This window comes from Chiloscyllium plagiosum, unplaced genomic scaffold (assembly GCF_037043375.1).
Source record: "Chiloscyllium plagiosum isolate Xiang-an unplaced genomic scaffold, Cpla_swu_hap1 HiC_scaffold_45, whole genome shotgun sequence".
Classification (NCBI taxonomy): Eukaryota; Metazoa; Chordata; class Chondrichthyes; order Orectolobiformes; family Hemiscylliidae; genus Chiloscyllium; species Chiloscyllium plagiosum.
In genome coordinates this window covers 18,740,446-18,759,777 of record NW_028270183.1, presented here as the reverse complement: position 1 = coordinate 18,759,777, position 19,332 = coordinate 18,740,446, and the positions used below count along the sequence as shown (strand labels likewise).

The window sequence follows — 19,332 nt, the reverse complement described above, 5'->3', positions numbered from 1 at the left end:
GGAGCTGCTTGAGAGAAAGTGCTTGAGGCAATTGTTTGAGTTAGACCAGGGAGGGCTCTCATCGCCCATTGTGAGACAGTGACACCTACTGGTGGGAAAAATATAGAACCAGAAACAGGAGGAGGCCATTCAGTCCTTCCAGCCCGCTCCACCATTCAATATGATCATCCATCCCAGTTCCTGGTTTCTCCCCACACCCTTTGATCTCTTTAGTTTTAAAGACTGTATCTAAAAAGGTAAGATAAGGTTGTCATAGTCTTACCGGAGAAGAAAGTGAGGACTGCAGATGCTGGAGATCAGAGCTGAAAATTTGTTGCTGGAAAAGCGCAGCAGGTCAGGCAGCATCCAAGGAACAGGAGAATCGACGTTTCGGGCATAAGCCCTGAAGAAGGGCTTATGCCCGAAACGTCGATTCTCCTGTTCCTTGGATGCTGCCTGACCTGCTGCGCTTTTCATAGTCTTACCGGACCCTGGGGCTCCTCTCTCATAAGACAAGATGACTGGTGGTTGTTTAACCTGAGGGTCAGCATGCCTCAGGGTGAGGTGAGAGGTTAAGAAGGAGAGTCCTTCATGGTAACCCCAGCTTGTGCAGGAATTGAACCCATCCCTGTTGGCATCACTCTGCATTGCAAAACCAGCTGTCCTGCCAACTGAACCCCCCCTATATCTGACTCCACCTTGAAAACACTCAATGTTTTGGTCGTAAATGCGTTCCCTGGCGGGAAGATGCTAAATAGTTCAGAGTGGGACCTGACTGTGACGCCTCACCCAGTCCAACAGCTCAGTGATGCCATCCGGTCCAACAAACAGGGACTGAGATGCATTTCTGGAGAAGAGTGACCCTCGCTCACTCTTGTGAGAGCCAATCACACCAAGAGGGTATGTGGTGAGGTCAAACTAATAGGCAAAGCAACAGATGCCTGATAATTGGGAGACGTGGGTTCAAATCCCACCCATAACACGAGGGGAAACTTAAATTCTGTTAATATCTGTTAAAGAGAGGAAAAAAATGATATCTGATTTATCAAAGCCTCCTTAAGGAAGAAATGCATCAGTCCACCTGGTCTGGTTAACATGTGATTCCACACCCATAGCAATTGGTTCACCCTTAGCTCCCCTCTATTGTCGAAATGTGCCTTGATGGACCACAGCAGATTGAAGTCATCACTTTCTCAAGGACAATGAGGGGCGTGCAATAAATTGAATTGAATTTAATTTACTTTATTGTCACGTGTACCGAGGCACAGTGAAAAGCTTTGTCTTGCGAGCAATACTGGCAGATCACAGAGTTAAGTAGCGTAGATAAGTAAATAAAAGGTAAACAGCAGCAAAATCAAAAAAGAACAGGTACAGGTGAATGTTCAGAGTTTGAGTCCATTTAGTAATCTCAAAACAGTAGGGTAGAAACTGTTTCGAAACCGGCTGGTGCGTGTGTTCAGGCTTCTGTACCTTCTCCCCGATGGTAGAGGTTGTAGAAAAACATTGCCAGGGTGGGATGGATCTTTGAGAATGCTGGCAGCCTTTCCTTAACAGTGGGCCTGGTAGATGGATTCTATAAACTCATGAGGTGGTCTTGTAGCACGGTGTGTAATGTCCCTGTCTCTGAGCCTGAGGCTCTGGATTCAAATCCCACGCCAGGAAAGGTGTGTTCTTAAAAAAACGACAGCCACGTAGGGGAATATTGACCTACAAATCCTTCCGATGTACACTCATGGCAGGCAGTGAGAGACCCTTGGGTCAGCAGGATACCACCCCTCAAGCTGCGTTGTCTCTATTCATTCAGCGGATTGTTGATCATGGGGAAGAGAAGTTGTAGATGGGGGTGGATAGTCATGCACTGGATGCGGGCATCGCTGAGTGAGCCAACATTTATTGTCCCTCGTCACCCTTGAGAATGTGGTGGTGAGCTGCCTTCTTGAACCGCTGCACTCCATTTGGTGAAGGGACCGCACCCCCCCCCCCCCCCCCCCCCCCCAACCCCCCACGATGTTCTCAGGGAAGGGATTCCAGAATTTTGACCCAGCAACACTGAAGGAATGGTGATACAATTCCAAGTCAGGATGGTGAGTGGCTTGGAGGGGAACTTGCAGGGGGTGGTGTTCCCCTATATCTGCTGCCCTTATCCTTCGAGATGGAAGTGGTCACTGGTGTAGGAGTTGTTGTCCAAGCAGCCTCGGTGAGATGCCATGCATCTTGCCAATGGTACACACTGCTGCTGCTACTGTGCATTTGGTGAAAATGGGAATGGTATTGATTACCATGTGATGCTAATCAGGCGGGGGCTGCTTTGTCCTGGATGGTGTTGAGCTTCTTGAGTGTTGTTGGAGCTGCCCCCATCCAGGCAAGTGGGGAGTATTCCATCCCACTGCTGCCTTGTGCCTTGTCGATGGTGGACAGGTTTTGGGAAGTTGGGTGGTGAGTTACTCGCTGCAGGATTCCCAGCCTCTTGTAGCCGCTGTGTGGTGAGTCCAGTTCAGTTTCTGTGACAGACAATGAACCTTTCCAGGAAAAAAAAGTTAGTTATTAAAATCGACAGACGTTTTGCCTGCCTGTGTGTATCAAAACTTGAGAATCTCCCAATTGTTGTGGACTGGGAACCCTTTTCTTAATAACACAGTGGGTGCCCTGACACACCTAACAGTTCAAGAAGGCAGCTCACCCTCACCTTTTCCTGGGCAAGTAGGGATGGGCGATAACTGTGGGCCGAGCCAGCGACGTCCTCATCCTATGACAGAAATAAAAATAGTTTCAATACCACCCACAAGTTATGGATGAGTCAACACTGAGCAAAACTTTACAGTCCTCTTGAAACATGGTCACGATGACATTGAATTTGCCATGATAGAATCATGGAATCCCTACAGTGTGGAAACAGGCCATTTGTTCCAGCATGTGCAGAGGGAAATCAGAGTTTAACTACATTCTGGAGTTCTATCTGCAACATGGTAGGCCACTTGGTTATCATTTGCATATTTTACTGGTTTTTAATTTTGTTTTGCTTTCTGGGTCGGTCCCACTTGACTGCCCATGTCTTGCAAACTGGAGACCTTTCTTTGACCTTTCGTTTCTCTCCAGCATTGTCAAGCATATGGGCCACCTGTCAAATCCCATGCTCAACCTCCTCATGATTTATAACCTATTTATTGGCGGGAGCTGGGCCAGCATTCATTGCTTATCCAGAGAGGGTGCTGAGGAGTCGCTTTCTTGATCCACTGTAATGGTTGATATAGCAACCCCCACAGTGCTGTTAGAGAGGGAATTCCAGAAATTTGACCCAGTGACACTGAAGGAACGGCGATATGCTTCCAAGTCAGGATGGCAAGTGGGAACTTGAAAATGGTGGGTAGATCCCATGCTGCCCTTGTCCTTCTCAATGACAGAGCTTGTGGGTTTGGGAAATGCTGCTGAATGAGTCTTGATGAGTTGCTGCAGTGCATCTTGTAGGGGGTACACACGGCTGCTACTGAGCATCAGTGGGGTGATGATTAGAGGGATGGGTGCAATGCCAATCAAGCACTGAGCTTTTTGAGCTTCTTAACAAGGAATTAGATATAGTTCTCAGGGCTAAAGAGGTCATAGAGTCATAGAGATGTACAGCACAGACACAGACCCTTCAGTCCAACTCATCCCTGCTGACCAGATATCCCAACCTAATCCAGGTCCACTTGCCAGCATCTGACCCATATCCTTCTAAACTCTTCCCCTTCATATACCCATCCAGGTGCCTTTTAAATGTTGTAATTGTACCAGCCTTCGCCACTTCCTCTGGCAGCTCATTCCATACACGCACCACCCTCTGTGTGAAAAAGTTGCCCCTTAGGTCCCTTTTAAATCTTTCTCCTCTCACTTTAAAGCTATGCCTCCTAGTTGTCAGACTGTCCCATCCTGGGGAAAACACCTTGTCTAAACATGACTGAACATTGTGCTGGCTCTGGTTATGTTGGCACACAGCATTCCAATGGGTTTTGGTGTTGCATCTTTTTCAGCTACGCTATCGAATCCTCCGCATGCATGTCCCCATGGTTCAACTGCAAAGCAAAACAATGGGAGCCCAATGTGTAAATGTGATGAAGGGTTTTTCTTATGCCTGAGCATCAACAATTGTACAACTGGACGGCCATATTGCAAAGGTAAGATTCTCTTGTTCTAGCAAGTGTCCTCCTTATTCCTGGTGTTTCCCTGTTGTTTCTGGGTTAATATCCACTCTCAAGATCATCCTCTTCATTTGTGCTGAAAAGCATAGGTCAGGAGGCTGAGGAATTACTCTCTGCTCACTTGCACGGGTGCAGTTCCAACAGCACACAGCAACAACACCACCCTACAGAAAACATCATCCTATAGAAAACATCATCCTACAGAAAACACCATCCTATAGAAAACACCATCCTATAGAAAACACCATCCTACAGAAAACACCATCCTACAGAAAACATCATCCTACAGAAAACATCATCCTATAGAAAACACCACCCTACAGAAAACATCATCCTATAGAAACTACAGAGAGATGTGTACACAGTCCAGACCATCACAGAAGCCAACCTCCCATCCATGGGCTCTATCTACACTTCCTGTTGTCAGGGAAAGGCTGCCAACATTATTAAAGACCCCTCCCACCCTGGTAATGCTCTCCTACAACCTCTTCTGTCAGTTTGAACACACACACCAACAGGTTCAAGAGCAGCTTCTTCCCTGCTGTTATTAGACTGCTGAATGGACCTCACTATCTTCAGATTTAATGTTGGTCTCACGTTATACACCTCCTGTGTAGTTGTAACCTTGTGTGCCTCGTTCTGTCCAAGCACTCTATGATCTGTGTGCCCTTGTTTGCTTTGGTCTGCCTGTACTGCTCGCAAAACAAAACTTTTCACTGTAATTAGGTACATGTGACGACAATAGCTCAAACCAGGACAAAGGCCTAAACCATTACCAGCAAAACTCACTGACTCCGTCTACACGATGGCAGTAGTGTGTACCATTTGTCATGCACTCTGCTGGTCTTACGGCAATGATTACGATGTATGGATGAGTTTAAAAATGAGAATGTCTTTACAGCGTCTCTTCCAGATCATTTATACTGCAGCTGCTGGTGGGGAGTACGGTGACTAAGCCTAGTAGCAGGAATGATAAAGTAAAGGCCTTATCCTAGCCCATCGTTTTTTTTAGCGTTGTTCTATCTACATCAGATTGTGAATATTCCATTATATGGTGTTGGAAAGGCGTAAGGAGCTTATGAAATGTACCAGTAATCACAGAATTTGGTTTAACATTGGCAGACTGACTCTCAATAAGGCAGGCCCAATTTAGCCTCCTGTTCTTACCAATAGAAATGCCATTAAATACACACAGGAGGAAAAGGGCTGGGGGTCTGGGGACGTTGGGGGGGTTGGGTGGGTGGTGTCCAGTCCTCGATTCTCAGACATCCAGTCTAATCGCAGGGTCTTTGTACTGGGAGAGGGTCGGTTAGATTGGGGGCCACTCAATCATGGTTGATTGGTCAATGAGGGAAGGAAAAGTGTATTTAGACCCACAAGCTGTGCTGCAAAGGCACACATTTTCCTCCCCTCTGGAGTTGGCCTGGCCTCCCTCCAGCTACCTGGCTTCCCAAGGTCCAGGACATCAGTAAATCTGCAAAAAGAAAAGCCTCACCAAAATATTTAAATTTCTAACCCATCTCCCGCCTTTCTGCCCCAATTAAATCCAGCTCATTGAGCCACAGAGTCATACAGCACGGAAAGAGACCCTTCGGTCCAACCAGTCCATGCCAAGTATAATCCCAAGCTAAATGATTCCCACCTGCCTGCTCCTGGCCCATATCCCTCTAAACCTTTCCTGTTCATGTACTTATCCAAATGTCTTTTAAATGTTGTAACTGTATCCAGATCCATCGCCTTCTCTGGAAGTTCATCCCACACGTGAACCACCCTCTGTGTAAAACATTTGCCCCTCATGTCTTTTCTAAATCTCGCCCCTTTCACCTTAAAAGTGTGGCTCCTAGTACTGAAATTCCACAAAAGGCAACTGCCATTAATCCCGTGCCCCTCATTATTTTATAAACCTCTGGAAGGTCAACTCACAGCCTCCTACGCTCCAGTGGGAAAAGTCCCAGCCTTTCTTCATAACTCAAACCTTCCTTACCCGGCAACATCCTGGTAAATCTCTCCAGCTTAAGAACATCCTTTGACCAGGACTAGACACAGTATTCCTGAAGAGGCTTCACCAATCTCAAGTGTGGGAGGAGCAGAGGTACGATAGAGTCAAGGGTTTGCGAATTCAAACAAGTGCAACATCTAGCACATCCCCGATTCACGGACTTTATGGGTTTTGAAACACAGCTCATCTGTACCACAATGTCCATGTGCTCTACCGGTCAAAGACTAAACAAAAGATTATGTTTTGCAATTTACTTACAGATAAGGACGAGTGCAAGATGACCAAGACGAAATGTGGCAGCAATGCAACCTGCGTGAATACGATTGGAAGCTACTGCTGCCCATTCAATGGAATAACGCAGAAGGCTTGCTCAAGTGAGACATTATTGGGATGACTGACATAAACACCACTTTAGGAAAGAGCGTTAACAATGAATGTTTGTGAATACTTGGGGGCAAAACCAAGGAACTGTCTGTATTTTGCATTCAGCGGTGAATTGGCCTCAAAGGAAGCATCCCACAAAAGATTGTGTGTTCTGGAGCGGCATGGTGGCTCAGTGGTTAGCACTGTTGCCTCACAGCACCAGGGCCCTGGGTTTGATTCCAGCCTCCAGTGACTGTCTGTGTGGAGTTTGCATATTCTCCACGTGTCTGTGTGGATTTCCAAAGATCCACAGATGTCCAGGTTAGGTGGATTGGCCAAGTTAAATTGCCCTTAGTGTTCAGGGGTGTGTGGATTAGGTGCATTAGTCAGGGTTAACGTACAGTAATAAGGAATGGGTCTGGGTGGATTACTCTTCAGAGGGTCGGTGTGGACTTGTTGGGCCAAAGGGCCTGTTTCCACACTGTAGGGATTCTATTCTATCTTTGTTGCGTGGAATGGCTGATGTTATGTTGACTTTGGCGCCAGCTCAGAAAGATTTCTGGCGCCCAGCAACAGTGATGCCAGGCCTAGCAGCCAATCAGATTGTTCAATACTAACAGACAGCAAAGCTGGAAGTCCTGATCACCCTTTGCCTTTTACAACAAAAACAAGAGTAAAGTAAAGATTGAGATTGAAGTAGAAAGGGAAACATCTTTTGTTTATTCACGGGGACGAAGGAAAACCAGCACATATCGCCCTAATTGTCCAAATGGCAGTTAAGAGTCAACCATGTCGCTGTGGGTCTGGAGTCACACGTAGGCCAGACCAGGTAAAGATGGCAGTTTCCTTCCCTGAAGGACATTAGTGACCCAGATGGGTTTTTCAACAATTGGTAATGGCGTCATGGTCATCTGAATTCCAGATGAATTCAAATTCCATCATCTGTCATGGTGGGATTATGAACCTGGGTCCCCAGATTAATCATATCATGATAATACCATGAGGCCATAAGCAGGTATTTTATTACATCAGAAAAAAAGGTGGGGAGATAAGATTGAGGTGGCAGTTAAAAGCAGGGAGGACCGATTCATCCATGAGAGGTAAGGTCTTCACCTCGTAGTTGGGCCTAGTCAGTAAGCCCTAGGCCTGGTTTCTCTTGTGGGAAACTAATTAGCACATGGCACTCACACAGTTGTAGGCCCTTAAATGCATTAGCAAAAGAATTGGCTCCTGTCGCTGGTCTCAGTAAGAGCTACTTGTTTTTTCCTCCAAGCCCATGTTCTGGGCAATAAATGTCTGGCCATAAGTAAGCATACACTTCACACTAACCAATGCTTGCTCCTTGCCCAGGGGTGATATAGTGGTAATATCCATGGATTAGTGCTCCAGAACCCCAGGCTAATGTTCTGGGTACTTGGCTTCAAATCCTACAAAGGTAGCTGGTGAGATTTGCATTTGATAAAATGTTGACCATGTACCATTGTCAACTTATTGTCAAAATCCATCTTATTAGGCAATAAATCTACCATCCTTACCTGGTCTGGCCCACATATGACTCCAGACCCACAGCAATATGGTTGATACTTAAGTGCCATCTGGGTAACACATACTGTCCTGGGTCAGCATTCCCACCTCCCATTCCATGAATAATAAAAAATCTTGAATATTTCTGAAAACAATTTGTATTGCGCAAAACAATTACTCTGTTTTTTTTTAAAACACTTGCATGATCTGTTTTTGGTCTTTAAAACACCAGAGTTTGACATTTTATTCTTTAACAACAAATTGCCAAATTCTGATTGTCACTCAATGAGCCAATTGATGGCTCAGTGGTTAGCACTGCTGCCTCACAGCGCCAGGGACCTGGGTTCGATTCCACTGTCGGGTGACTGTGTGGAGTTTGCACGTTCTCCCTGTGTCTGTGTGGGTTTCCTCCGGGTGCTCTGGTTTCCTCCCACAGTCCAATGATGTGCAGGTTAGGGTGGATTGGCCACGCTAAGTTGCCCATAGTGTTTGGGGACCTGGAGATTAGGTGCATTAGTTGGGGATAACTGTTAAGCAATAGAGTAGGTGCATTAGTCAAGGGTAACGTACAGTAATGAGGTAGAGGAATGGGTATAGGTGGGTTACTCTTCAGAAGGTCGATGTGGACTTGTTGGGCCAAATGATCTGTTTCCACACTTATAGGGATTCTATAAAGTTTACTAATTGGCAATATCTCCATCGCCCAGCTTGACATTTGACAGCCCTGTGTGCCAAAATGCCCTTACCCCAACGCCAATCTTACGATAATGTGTTAAAAAAATGAACAGAAACCTAATCTGCAAGTCTCAGCCAATTGTGAACAAATCATCAACTTTCAGTTTCAAAATCTTGAGTTAAAAATCCACCGGTGCTAATCGTTCAGAATGAAATGTGTGTCTGCAGTAAACATACCGCATGTGAGCTGTAATCCGTTCTGAAATGACCCTGTGATTCTAATCTGTGCCTTCCATTCTCCCAGGATGTGAAATCGAATGCTATTTTTCCACGAACTCAATCAATTCCCAAGTTTCTAAGCAAATGGTAAGTCAGCTAAACTGCAGGAGAAAACAACGCTGAGAGTCTCAATTATCCACGTTATTTATTAAAGGCTTGGATAACAGCTGAGAAACTTACAGAGCCAAATCTGCTCATTATATAACATTAGGCAGTATTATAGCCGGTGTAGATAATAGCATGAAATTACAAAGATATATTGACGTGCCAAGTGAATGAGCAAAACTATGGCAGATGGAGTTTGATACAAGCAAGTGCTTGGTCAGAAAAAGGATAGATCAGGGTAATTTGTAGATGGTATGAAATTATTTATAGTGGTTGTCCAAAGAGACTTGGAGATTCAGGAGCAGAGATCTTTAAAATGTCACCGAGGTGCAGAAATAATCAAGACAGCTAATGGAATGCTGGCCTTTATATCTAGAGTACTGGAGTACAAGGATGCAGAAGTTATACAAAACCCGACTTCAACCCCAGCAGCTCTGAAGAAGGGTCACTGGACCCCAAACTTTAACTCTGATTATTCTCCTATGGGTCCAGAGTCATATGTAGGCCAGACCAGGTAAGGAATAGCAGTTTCCTTCCCTAAAGGACATTAGTGAAGCAGATGGGGTCTTCCAACAATTGACAATGGATTTGTGCTGCTAGACCTGCTGAGCTTTTCCAGCAATTTCTGTTTTCATTTTTTGTTTCTGATTTCCAGCTGAGTGCAGTTCTTTTCAGGTTTTTTTTTCTGGTTAGACCCCACTTGGAGCAGAGTGAGCAGATGTGAGGATAGACTGGCCTTGGAGGGAGTACAGTGTAGGTTTACAATAATACCTGGACTTCAGCAGCTATGGGGAGAGATTATACAAATGAGGCCTGTTTTCTCTAGAATTTAAAGGGTTAAGGGGTGATCTGATCAAGGTTTTCAAGATATTAACAGGAAAAGACAGGGGAGATAAAGGTAAACCATTTCCACTGATCGGGGATTCTCGAACAAGGGACATAATCTGAGAATTAGGGCCAGACCTTTCAGGGTGTTAGGAAGCACTTCGACACACAATAGTTGATAGATGTTGGAATTCTCTTCCACAGTGGATTCTGAATCTGTTATTAATTTTAAATCTAAGATAGATAAATTTTTGCTAAGCAAAGATATTAAGGGACTCCATCTATATATTGTATATGGAGTTACACCACAGAACAGCTTCCAAGGGGCTGAATAGCCTACTCCTGTTTCTATGTTCCGAACTTGCACCGCTATAGCGCCATTCAGAATTTCTGGCTGAAAGCACTTTAAGGACCAGAGGCAGGGAAATCTGCTGTGAATAACACATCTCTGTGGCTAAAGTGAAGATTTCTTCTGTAGGCTACGTTAAGCAGTGACAGAGTGGCACTACATTAATGCAACAGGATTTTAAGATCATGACAGACAGGAGCAGGAGAGTGACTGGATAGTCTGCAGTTGTCTGTATGGGAACTGCTCCAACAATACTGAAGAGGCCCGACATCATCCAGGAGAAAGGTGCCTGTATAATCAGCTCCCCATCCAGCACCTTCACCATGCCCCCATTCCAAAGCCCAGCCTCAGTCACAGCAATGTGTACTATCTATAAGGTGCACTGCAGGAACTCACTGAGGATCCTTCCAAACCCACACCCTCCACTGCCTAGAAGGACAAGGGGAGCAGATACATGGCAACACCAACCCTTGCAAATTCCCCTCCCAGCCATACATTATCCAGACTTGGAGCAACTCTTCCTGCATTGCCACTCTGTCAAAATTCTGGATTCCTCCACACACCCCACCCATAGCTTCCACACCCCAAAGAGTGTCATGGTTCAAGAACACAGCTCTCCATTGCCTTCTCCAGGGCAATTATGGACGGGGAATAAAGGAAGTGCCCACAAACCATGAAATATTAAGTTTTTTTAAAAAGCACTGAGAGATATTTAGCGTTTTATTGCTTGTTTAAAGTGCAATAATAACATTATGTAATTGAAAATGACTGTTTTCTGAATCTTGTCATTAACAGTGTCTGAACTCATGTCAAATGAAGGCTTTATATACCAACATGGGCAGAGATGTTGAGAGGGCATCAGATGAAACCAGCAAAGTTGCAAAGATCCTGGATAATGCCGAACGTATCCTACGATCCCTGGTCGAGGTTCCATGGAATGAAAGTGAAGAGCGAAAGTCAATGGCTGAATTTGGTAATAAGTTACCACTTTTCAAAATCTGTTAATGCACAGCAACTCATCCCTCCCTATCAGTTACCAGAAAGGTAGTGTTTGTCCCCATATGACAGAGAGGTAGAACTCTGTATGTTCCAGTTCTCGCTTATTGTCAGATACCCAATAGAATGGTGAGCATTAAGAACAAATAGAGATCATTCAGCCCCTTGATCCATCTCTGCCACCTAATCAGATCATGCACGAATTGAATTTCAACTCTTGTCTTTGTTAAGCATCTCTTGCAAGGTATATGTAATGTTCATAGAATCCCTACATGGCAGAGAGAGGTCATTTGGCCCATTTCAGCTGTGTCCACCCTCTGAAGAGCATCACACCCTCTCCCTGTAACCACACACTGTAACCCACTGAAGCCTGCACATCCCTGAGCACTATGGGTAATTTGGCATGGCCAATCCGCCTAACCTGCACATCTTTGGACTGTGGGAGGAAACCAGAGCACCCGGAGAAAACCCACGCAGACACGGGGAGAATGTGCAAACTCCACCCAGACAGTCACCTGAGGCTGGAATCAAACCTGGGTACCTTGCACTGTGAGGCAGCAGTGCTAACCACTGAGCCATCAATGCTCAAAGGTCCAATTGCTCTGTGTTTGATTTGGTAACTAAGCTAGCTCATTCAGCTTGATTGTTTGAACCTAGAATCAGTCGAGCCCACAAGACCACTCCCTAAGGCCTCCAGCTCACCAACCCAACTTGTCTTATTCCAACAAGTCTTATCTTTGGCTTCCATCAATGAGTCTCACAGCTGGGTGCAATTCTAGCAGTGGCCAGCTCTCCCAGTGGCGCTGCTAGGACTGAAGAGCTCAGAGGTGCAGAGGAATCAGAAAGGTTCGTTTGTAGATACAGCAAGTAATCATGAAAGCTAATAGACAGTTACCTTTTCCGATAAGGAGAATTGAATACATAAGCATGAAAGTTGTGATTCACTTAGACAGGGCACGAGTGAGACCGCATCAGGAGTGCTGTGCACCGTGTTGGTCTTCCTATTTGGGAAAGGCTTCAGATGAGTTGGATGCAGTTCAGAGAAGGTTTACCAGGCTAATACTGGGAATGAGAGTCATCTTAGCAGGAAAGACTGGGCAGCCAAGCCTTGTATTTACTGGAGTTTAGATGAGTAAAACTTGATTGACATGTTAAAATTCATGAGGGGTTTGGACAAGATTGATGAGTGGATGGTCAGTAGACAGGGTAGATGAGAGAATCTAGAACATGTTTCAAAAATAAGGAGTCTCCCATTTAAAACAAATGAGGTGAAGTTCTTTCACTCAGACGGTCTTTGGTATTCTCTCCCTGAAACGGTGGTGGAAGCAAATATTTGTAAGGCAGAGGTAGATAGATGTTTGGTTATCAAGGGGGTGAAAGGCCATTTTGTGTAAGTGGGAGTGTAGGTTGGAGCTTATAATCATATCAGCCATCATCTTATTGAATGGCGGAGCAGGCTCGATGGGCTGAATGGTCTCCCATATTCACATGAAGGTTCCTGAGCTGCCTGATTTCCATAGAATTCTCAGACCTCCCCCTCACAAAAAAGGTGATGCTGGGATTGCCCCCTTCCTTCCAGCATTGAATCAGACCCTCCGGTCCAACTCGTCCATGCCAACCAGATATCCTGAATTAATCTAGTCCCATTTTCCAGCATTTGGTCCATATCCCACTTAAACCCTTCCTATTCACGTAACCATCCAGAAGCCTTTTAAATGTTGTAGTTGTACCAGTCTCCACCATGAGTTCTATTGCCACACTTTCGTTTGTTTATGTACAGAATGTGAGCATCTCTGGTGAGGCCAGCATTTATTGCCCATCCCTAATTGCCCAGAGGGCAGTTAAAAGTCAACCCCATTGCTGAGGGTCTGGAGTCACATGTAGGCCAGACCAGGTAAGGTTGGCAGCTTCCTTCCCTAAAGGGGATGAGCGAACCAGATGACGTTTCATCCCTTATGAATCAATAAGAGTCATGATCATCCTTGATTCCAGATCTGGAAAAACACAGGAGGTCAGGCAGCATCTGAGGAGCAGAAGAGTCAATATTTTGGGTGTAAATCCTTCTTCAGGAATGTGATTCCAGATTTGATGCTGAATTCAAATTCCAAGATCTGCTATGGTAGGATTTGACACTAGGTCCCCAGCAGTGTTGCAATAGGAACAGGTGAGCAGTGATATCCCCAGGCCACTGCCAATCTGCGCAATCCACTCCTGAGGGTGAGGAGGTAGTGGTTAAGGAAGGGTTAGTTCACTCACTCACCTTCCCTTTGAGCACGGCTTTCTAACACTCACAGGGCAGGCATCTCCCTTCTGGACGCAAAGGCGTGAACTAACCCATTTTATGATGTAGCTGTATTCACGAGCAAAGGTGAACGGGAACGTGTCACGGCGATTTTTGAGTAGGAAAGCTGAGAGCCGCAAAGGCGGAAACTAATAGTTACCTCATGAATTTTCAGATATCGTAATAAGGCGTCACATGAATCCTGTAGAACCCATCGTGGTATCAGCACAAGGGAACTCCATGGAGATTGATCCAGTTATATTTATGGACACGGCAACAGGTAAAGTATCATTACAAACTGATAACTGCAATCCAAACAAACCCAACTCAGCGGGAACTCATAAAAACACGTTAAATTGGGCCAAATCATGGATATTTTTCAAATATCTTACAGTCTCCTAGAATCCCAGAATTGATGGGACAGAGTAAAGGCATAATTCCAACCAGATGTCCACTACTCGTCAGACTGGGAATGGTCTTTAAGGAACATCCTTTACCCATTCCTGTCCTGTTACATCTCGCTGAGATTTTGCAATCTACTTTTTGGGTACAAGCCCATCACCATAGCCCTCATAGACTTAAAACCCTCGGACTCCATCTTACCGAGTCCTCCAGCAGCATGACACACAGAGGGAAGTTTTTTTTTATATATTTACTCACGGGATGTGGGCAATGCTGGATGGATCAGCATTTATTGCCCATCCCTAATTGCCCAGTGAGCAGTTAAGAGTCAGCTCCATTGCTGTGGGTCTGGAGTCACGTGTAGGCCTGACCTGGGAAGGATGACAGTTTCCTTCCCTAAAGGACATCAGTGACCCAGATGGATTTTTGCGGTGATTGTAAAGAGGTCAGCCCGTTGGACATCACAGAATATAAGTTCCCTGACTGGGTTGTTAATCTGGTCCAATCAGGAAGCCCTGGTGGACATAAAAGGTTGAACATCAGGAATATTGAGCCCCTGACTGCCTGGCTCAGAAAGAGGCAGTGCTACTGTCAAAGGCATTTGTAAATGAAGGGTGATGGAATGCTGGCCTCTATTTCACAATTACCCTATCCCATTGCCCAGCTCCGGATCCAAAGCCTCTGGGACTTCCAGGTATTCCTCTGAAAACTTCTTAAATGTTGTGATAGCTCCTGCCTCTATCATCCTTTCAGGCAGTCGGTTCCAGACACCCACCAGCCTCTGCCACTCTGAAACAGATTTTCTTTCAATCTCCTCCTGGCCATTAATTTAAACCTAAGCTGGTTTGTGACCCCCTCTCTCTGAGGAGAAAGGTCTTTCCCTCTCCATCCTGTCTGTGTCCCTGATAATTTTGTTGACCTCAGTCAGGGCCCTCCTCCAGCCTTCTATGGAAAACAGCCCCAGGCTATCTGATCTCTCATCATCCCTGAATCGCATCAGCTCAGGCTACGTCCTCAGTAACCCTCTCTGAATACAATCGCACCCTTGCTATAGCGCGATGGACTGTTCTCCCTCCTGAACCACAGCCTGGGTCTGTCATGACCTTGTCAGGCCTGGATCTAACTTGCTGCCAATTTTACCCGTTCCTGATGCTGCCTTTCAGCTCAGAGGTTTGTCTCTGTATCTGAAGGTCATTTTTCTGAAAAGCTACTCTGGTGATGACAATCAAGTGGTAGTCCACCGTGCAACACTCAATGGCACCATTTGAGGGAGAAATGATAAATTTGTTGAAATAAAAAACCCACATTACGATTTTGTCGATGGATATCGAGGGTGGAAATTGAAAAGCTGGTGATGGAGCGGTGATCTCTCTCTCTCTCTCACACACTCTCTAGGCAAAAGGAGCAGAAATTCAGCCATTGCCTTCATCGTTCACAAAAACATGACAACATTTTTGGGCAATGAGAGTGCGGTGAGGGAGGAGACTCTGCCTACACCTGAACGAAAGACAGATGTGCTGAATTCAGCGATCATAACGGCAGCTATAACCAGCAAGACAAGAGACTTTCCCACCCATCCCATCAACTTTACCTTCAGCCATATTACGGTTTGTAGCACATCATCCCACAACACCTGCTTTCCAGGGGCATTGTTGCTTCCAGAATCTCTTATGAAGTAGGGAAGTTTGCTAAGACTATGCATAGCATTAGTCAGGGAAAGAAGCTGTCTGAGGATTATTGCTCAGTTTGTGCAGTGCATGGGGCTATGCACAGCATTATCTAAGGGAAATAGACTGACATTGGAAGCAGTCCAGAAGACCGACCTATGGAGGGACTGTCCTACAGGGAGAGGTTGAGTAGGTTGGGTCGGTGTTCATTGTAGATGAGAAGACTCAGAGCGATTTTATTGAACACTCCTGAATTCATCAGGAGCAGCGTTCCGAAAGCTAGTGCTTCTAATTAAATCTGTTGGACTATAACCTGGTGTTGTGTGATTTGTAACTTTGTACACCCCAGTCCAACACCGGCATCTCCAAGCCAAGAAATTCTTCGAGGAGTTGAAAGGATCAATGCAGAAAGGTTGTTTCCCTTTGTGGGACAGTCTGGGATCAGAAGCCACAATCTTAGGATAAAGGGTCACCAGGTTAAGACAGAGGGCAGTGAATCTGTGCAGTTCTTCACCACACAGGTGAGTCAATAAGTCGATTCAAGGCTGAGGTAGGTTTTTAGTCACTAAGGGAGTCAAGGGTTGTGCGGAAAATGCAGGAAAGTGGAGTCGAGGGTTATCAGAGCAGCCAGAGGCACAGAGACTCAATGGGCTGAATGGCCTATTTCTACTCCTATGCCTTACGGTCTTATTGAATGGTTGAGCTATGGAAGGAGGCCATTTGTCCCATCGTGCCTATGCTTCTTAACAGATTGGAAACCATTTCCAATGATGCTCCAGGCTGAAAATTGAAGGTTAGCACTGCTGCCTCACAGCGCCAGGGACCCAGGTTCAATTCCAGCTTCCGGCCACTGTCTGTGTGGAGTTTGCACATTCTCCTCGTGTCTGCGTGGGTTTCCTCCGGGTGCTCCGGTTTCTTCCCACAGTCCAAGATGTGCAGGTTAGGGTGGATTGGCCATGCTAAATTGCCCATAGTGTTCAGGGATATGCATGTTAGGTGCATTAGTTGGGGGTAAATATAGGATAATATGGTAGGGCAATGGGTCTGGGTGGGTTACTCTTTGGCAGGTTGGTGTGGACATGTTGGGCCGAAGGACCTGTTTCCACACTGTAGGGATTCTATGTCCCCTTACGCACCCCCAAAAAAAGTTTCTCCTCTGTAGGGATTCTATGATGACTCTATGATTTGGGGATTAGATGTTTGGGATTGGTTTCTTCTCCTGCTGATAAATTCTAATGGTGGGAAGCTTGACACTTTGCTCTGCTCATACCCCTACTTCCCCAGCCTTCACCCCACACTACCTTTACCCCCATTTTGGCATCACAGTTGGTGGTAAGGAGAGGCCTGGGTTACTCAGGAAGCCTATAGCAGGCAGCAAGGGTGGGCCTGCACACTGTGGAATGGCCACCAGTGACCCTGGACTATGCCATGTTCTAAAGGCAAAGGGTCTCAGGCCAATGAGACAAGCAACACCTCCTGCTTTCCATTTTACCTCAAACAATGACTTGGTATAGGGCCACAGTGAAAGTTTGCTGGACAGGGACACCATAAATTATAAAACTAAAGAATTCACCTACTCAACTTGAATAATTCGACTTTAATATCCACGATCCTCAGTTGAACCTTTTGCCTGTTGGAAGCTTGAGGTCAGTAGGCAAAACCGATAACTGGAGGAGAAAATGAGGTCTGCAGATGCTGGAGATCAGAGATGGAAATGTGTTGCTGGAAAAGCGCAGCAGGTCAGGCAGCATCTAGGGAACAGGAGAATCGACGTTTCGGGCATTAGCCCTTCTTCAGGAATCCAGGTGTCCCAGAGGTGTTCCCTGAAACGCTCCGCAAGTAGGCGGCCCGTCTCCCCAATATAGAGGAGGCCACATCGGGTGCAAAGGATGCAATAGATGATATGTGTGGAGGTACAGGTGAATCTGTGGCGGATATGGAAGTTTCCTTTGGGGCCTTGGAGGGAGGTGAGGGGGGAGGTGTGGGCGCAAGTCTTGCACCTCCTGCGGTTGCAGGGGAAGGTGCCGGGAGTGGAAGTCTTGCACCTCCTGCGGTTGCAGGGGAAGGTGCCGGGAGTGGGGGGTGTGGATCTGACGAGGGAGTCACGGAGGGAGTGGTCTTTACGGAATGCTGATACGGGAGGGGAGGGAAATATATCCTTGGTGGTGGGGTCCGTTTGGAGGTGGCGGAAATGGCGGCGGATGATGCGCTGTACATGGAGGTTAGTGGGGTGGTAGGTGAGGACCAGTGGGGTTCTGTCCTGGTGGCGGTTGGAGGGGCGGGGTTCAAGGGAGGAGGATTGGGAAGTGGAAGAGATGCGCTGGAGGGCATCGTCGACCACGTTGGGGGGGAAATTGCGGTCCTTGAAGAAGGAGGCCATCTGGGTTGTACGTTTTTGGAACTGGTCCTCCTGGGAGCAGATGCGGCGGAGTCGAAGGAATTGGGAGAATGAGATGGCGTTTTTACAGGGGGCAGGATGGGAGGAGGTGTAGTCCAGGTAGCTGTGGGAGTCGGTTGGTTTGTAGTAGATGTCCGTGTTGATTCGGTCGCCTGAGATAGAAATAGAAAGGTCGAGGAAGGGGAGGGAGGAATCTGAGACTGTCCAGGTGAATTTGAGGTCGGGGTGGAAGGTGTTGGTGAAGTGGATGAACTGTTCAACCTCCTCGTGGGAGCACGAGGCGGCGCCGATACAGTCATCGATGTAGCGGAGGAAAAGGTGGGGGGTGGGGCCAGTGTAGTTGCGGAAGATGGATTGTTCCACCTATCCAAAACCGATAACTGGCCATGTGTTTAGCCTGCTTAGTCACTGAAGCAGAATCCCGCTATGAATGCTTGGCTGAATGCCAAGATAGTTTCAGCTGAATGGAGAATGTTTATATAGTGATGGATAGGACTACTAACCATATTTGTTTGCCAGTTTTCTGAGCCTTTATCTTTTGTTAAAGTGATTTTTCTTTACTTGTTTGTTTATTTCAGTAAGATTTAAGATGTTGACTCAGTTAAATGATTTTTCAAATGCGAATATAAATGGCTATGTTTGATAGGTCAAGCTTTTAAGAGGGGATTTGCTTTCTTGGGGTTTTGAACAGCTGATTTCCTTTTGTTTGAACTTCATGAGTATCTCAAAATGGGGTTATTTTCAGAATTATTGGTTCTCTACCTATTGGTACTGGAAGAGTTTTTCAAAGGCTCAACAGATGTCAGGATGCTAAATCAATATGAAATTCAGGGACCTGTCTGACACACACTAATATCTGATATTCCATACTATTGAGTGCAGAAGATGTCTTTATCCAATGGATAAAGTACTCTAATGCATATGTACTAGCTAATTCAATATTTTTTTTAATTTCAAAGGGCAGTGCCCTATGTTTAGCCAGTGTATTAATAATATGTTTAACATTTCAAATAATATCTACGAATTATAGTTAAAGTAGGTGAGGGCTTTTCAAAGTACCTGTTAAAATGTTTGCAATGCCACATGTTCACAAATTGAGCTTCCATGAGTCCCACATCCTTCTTGAATCACTTCATTAACTGAAATATTTGTAGCCGGCATTTAAACTACAAACCCAACAACAATTTAGCTGTGTGTCAGGTTGTAATGTGTCACTTTTACCAGTCTGAGGGAGATGGTGAGCATGGTTAATGGCGTCGTGGTACAAAACCATGGCCGTACACCCCTCCCATTTGGATCTTCCAAGGCTGTTCTC

General features: G+C 45.9%; 1 protein-coding gene across 1 annotated transcript in view; it reads left to right on the top strand.

Annotated features, from left to right (window-relative positions):
• Positions 1-19,332, top strand: part of LOC122552179 (adhesion G protein-coupled receptor E3-like) — an 87,393-nt gene that overhangs the window by 36,848 nt on the left and 31,213 nt on the right. The window contains exons 3-8 of the mRNA XM_087983112.1: positions 3,987-4,130; positions 6,414-6,527; positions 9,020-9,081; positions 11,069-11,246; positions 13,726-13,830; positions 15,348-15,559. Coding sequence (XP_087839238.1) covers positions 3,987-4,130; positions 6,414-6,527; positions 9,020-9,081; positions 11,069-11,246; positions 13,726-13,830; positions 15,348-15,559 — 815 coding nt within the window. The remainder of the gene's footprint in view (positions 1-3,986; positions 4,131-6,413; positions 6,528-9,019; positions 9,082-11,068; positions 11,247-13,725; positions 13,831-15,347; positions 15,560-19,332) is intronic.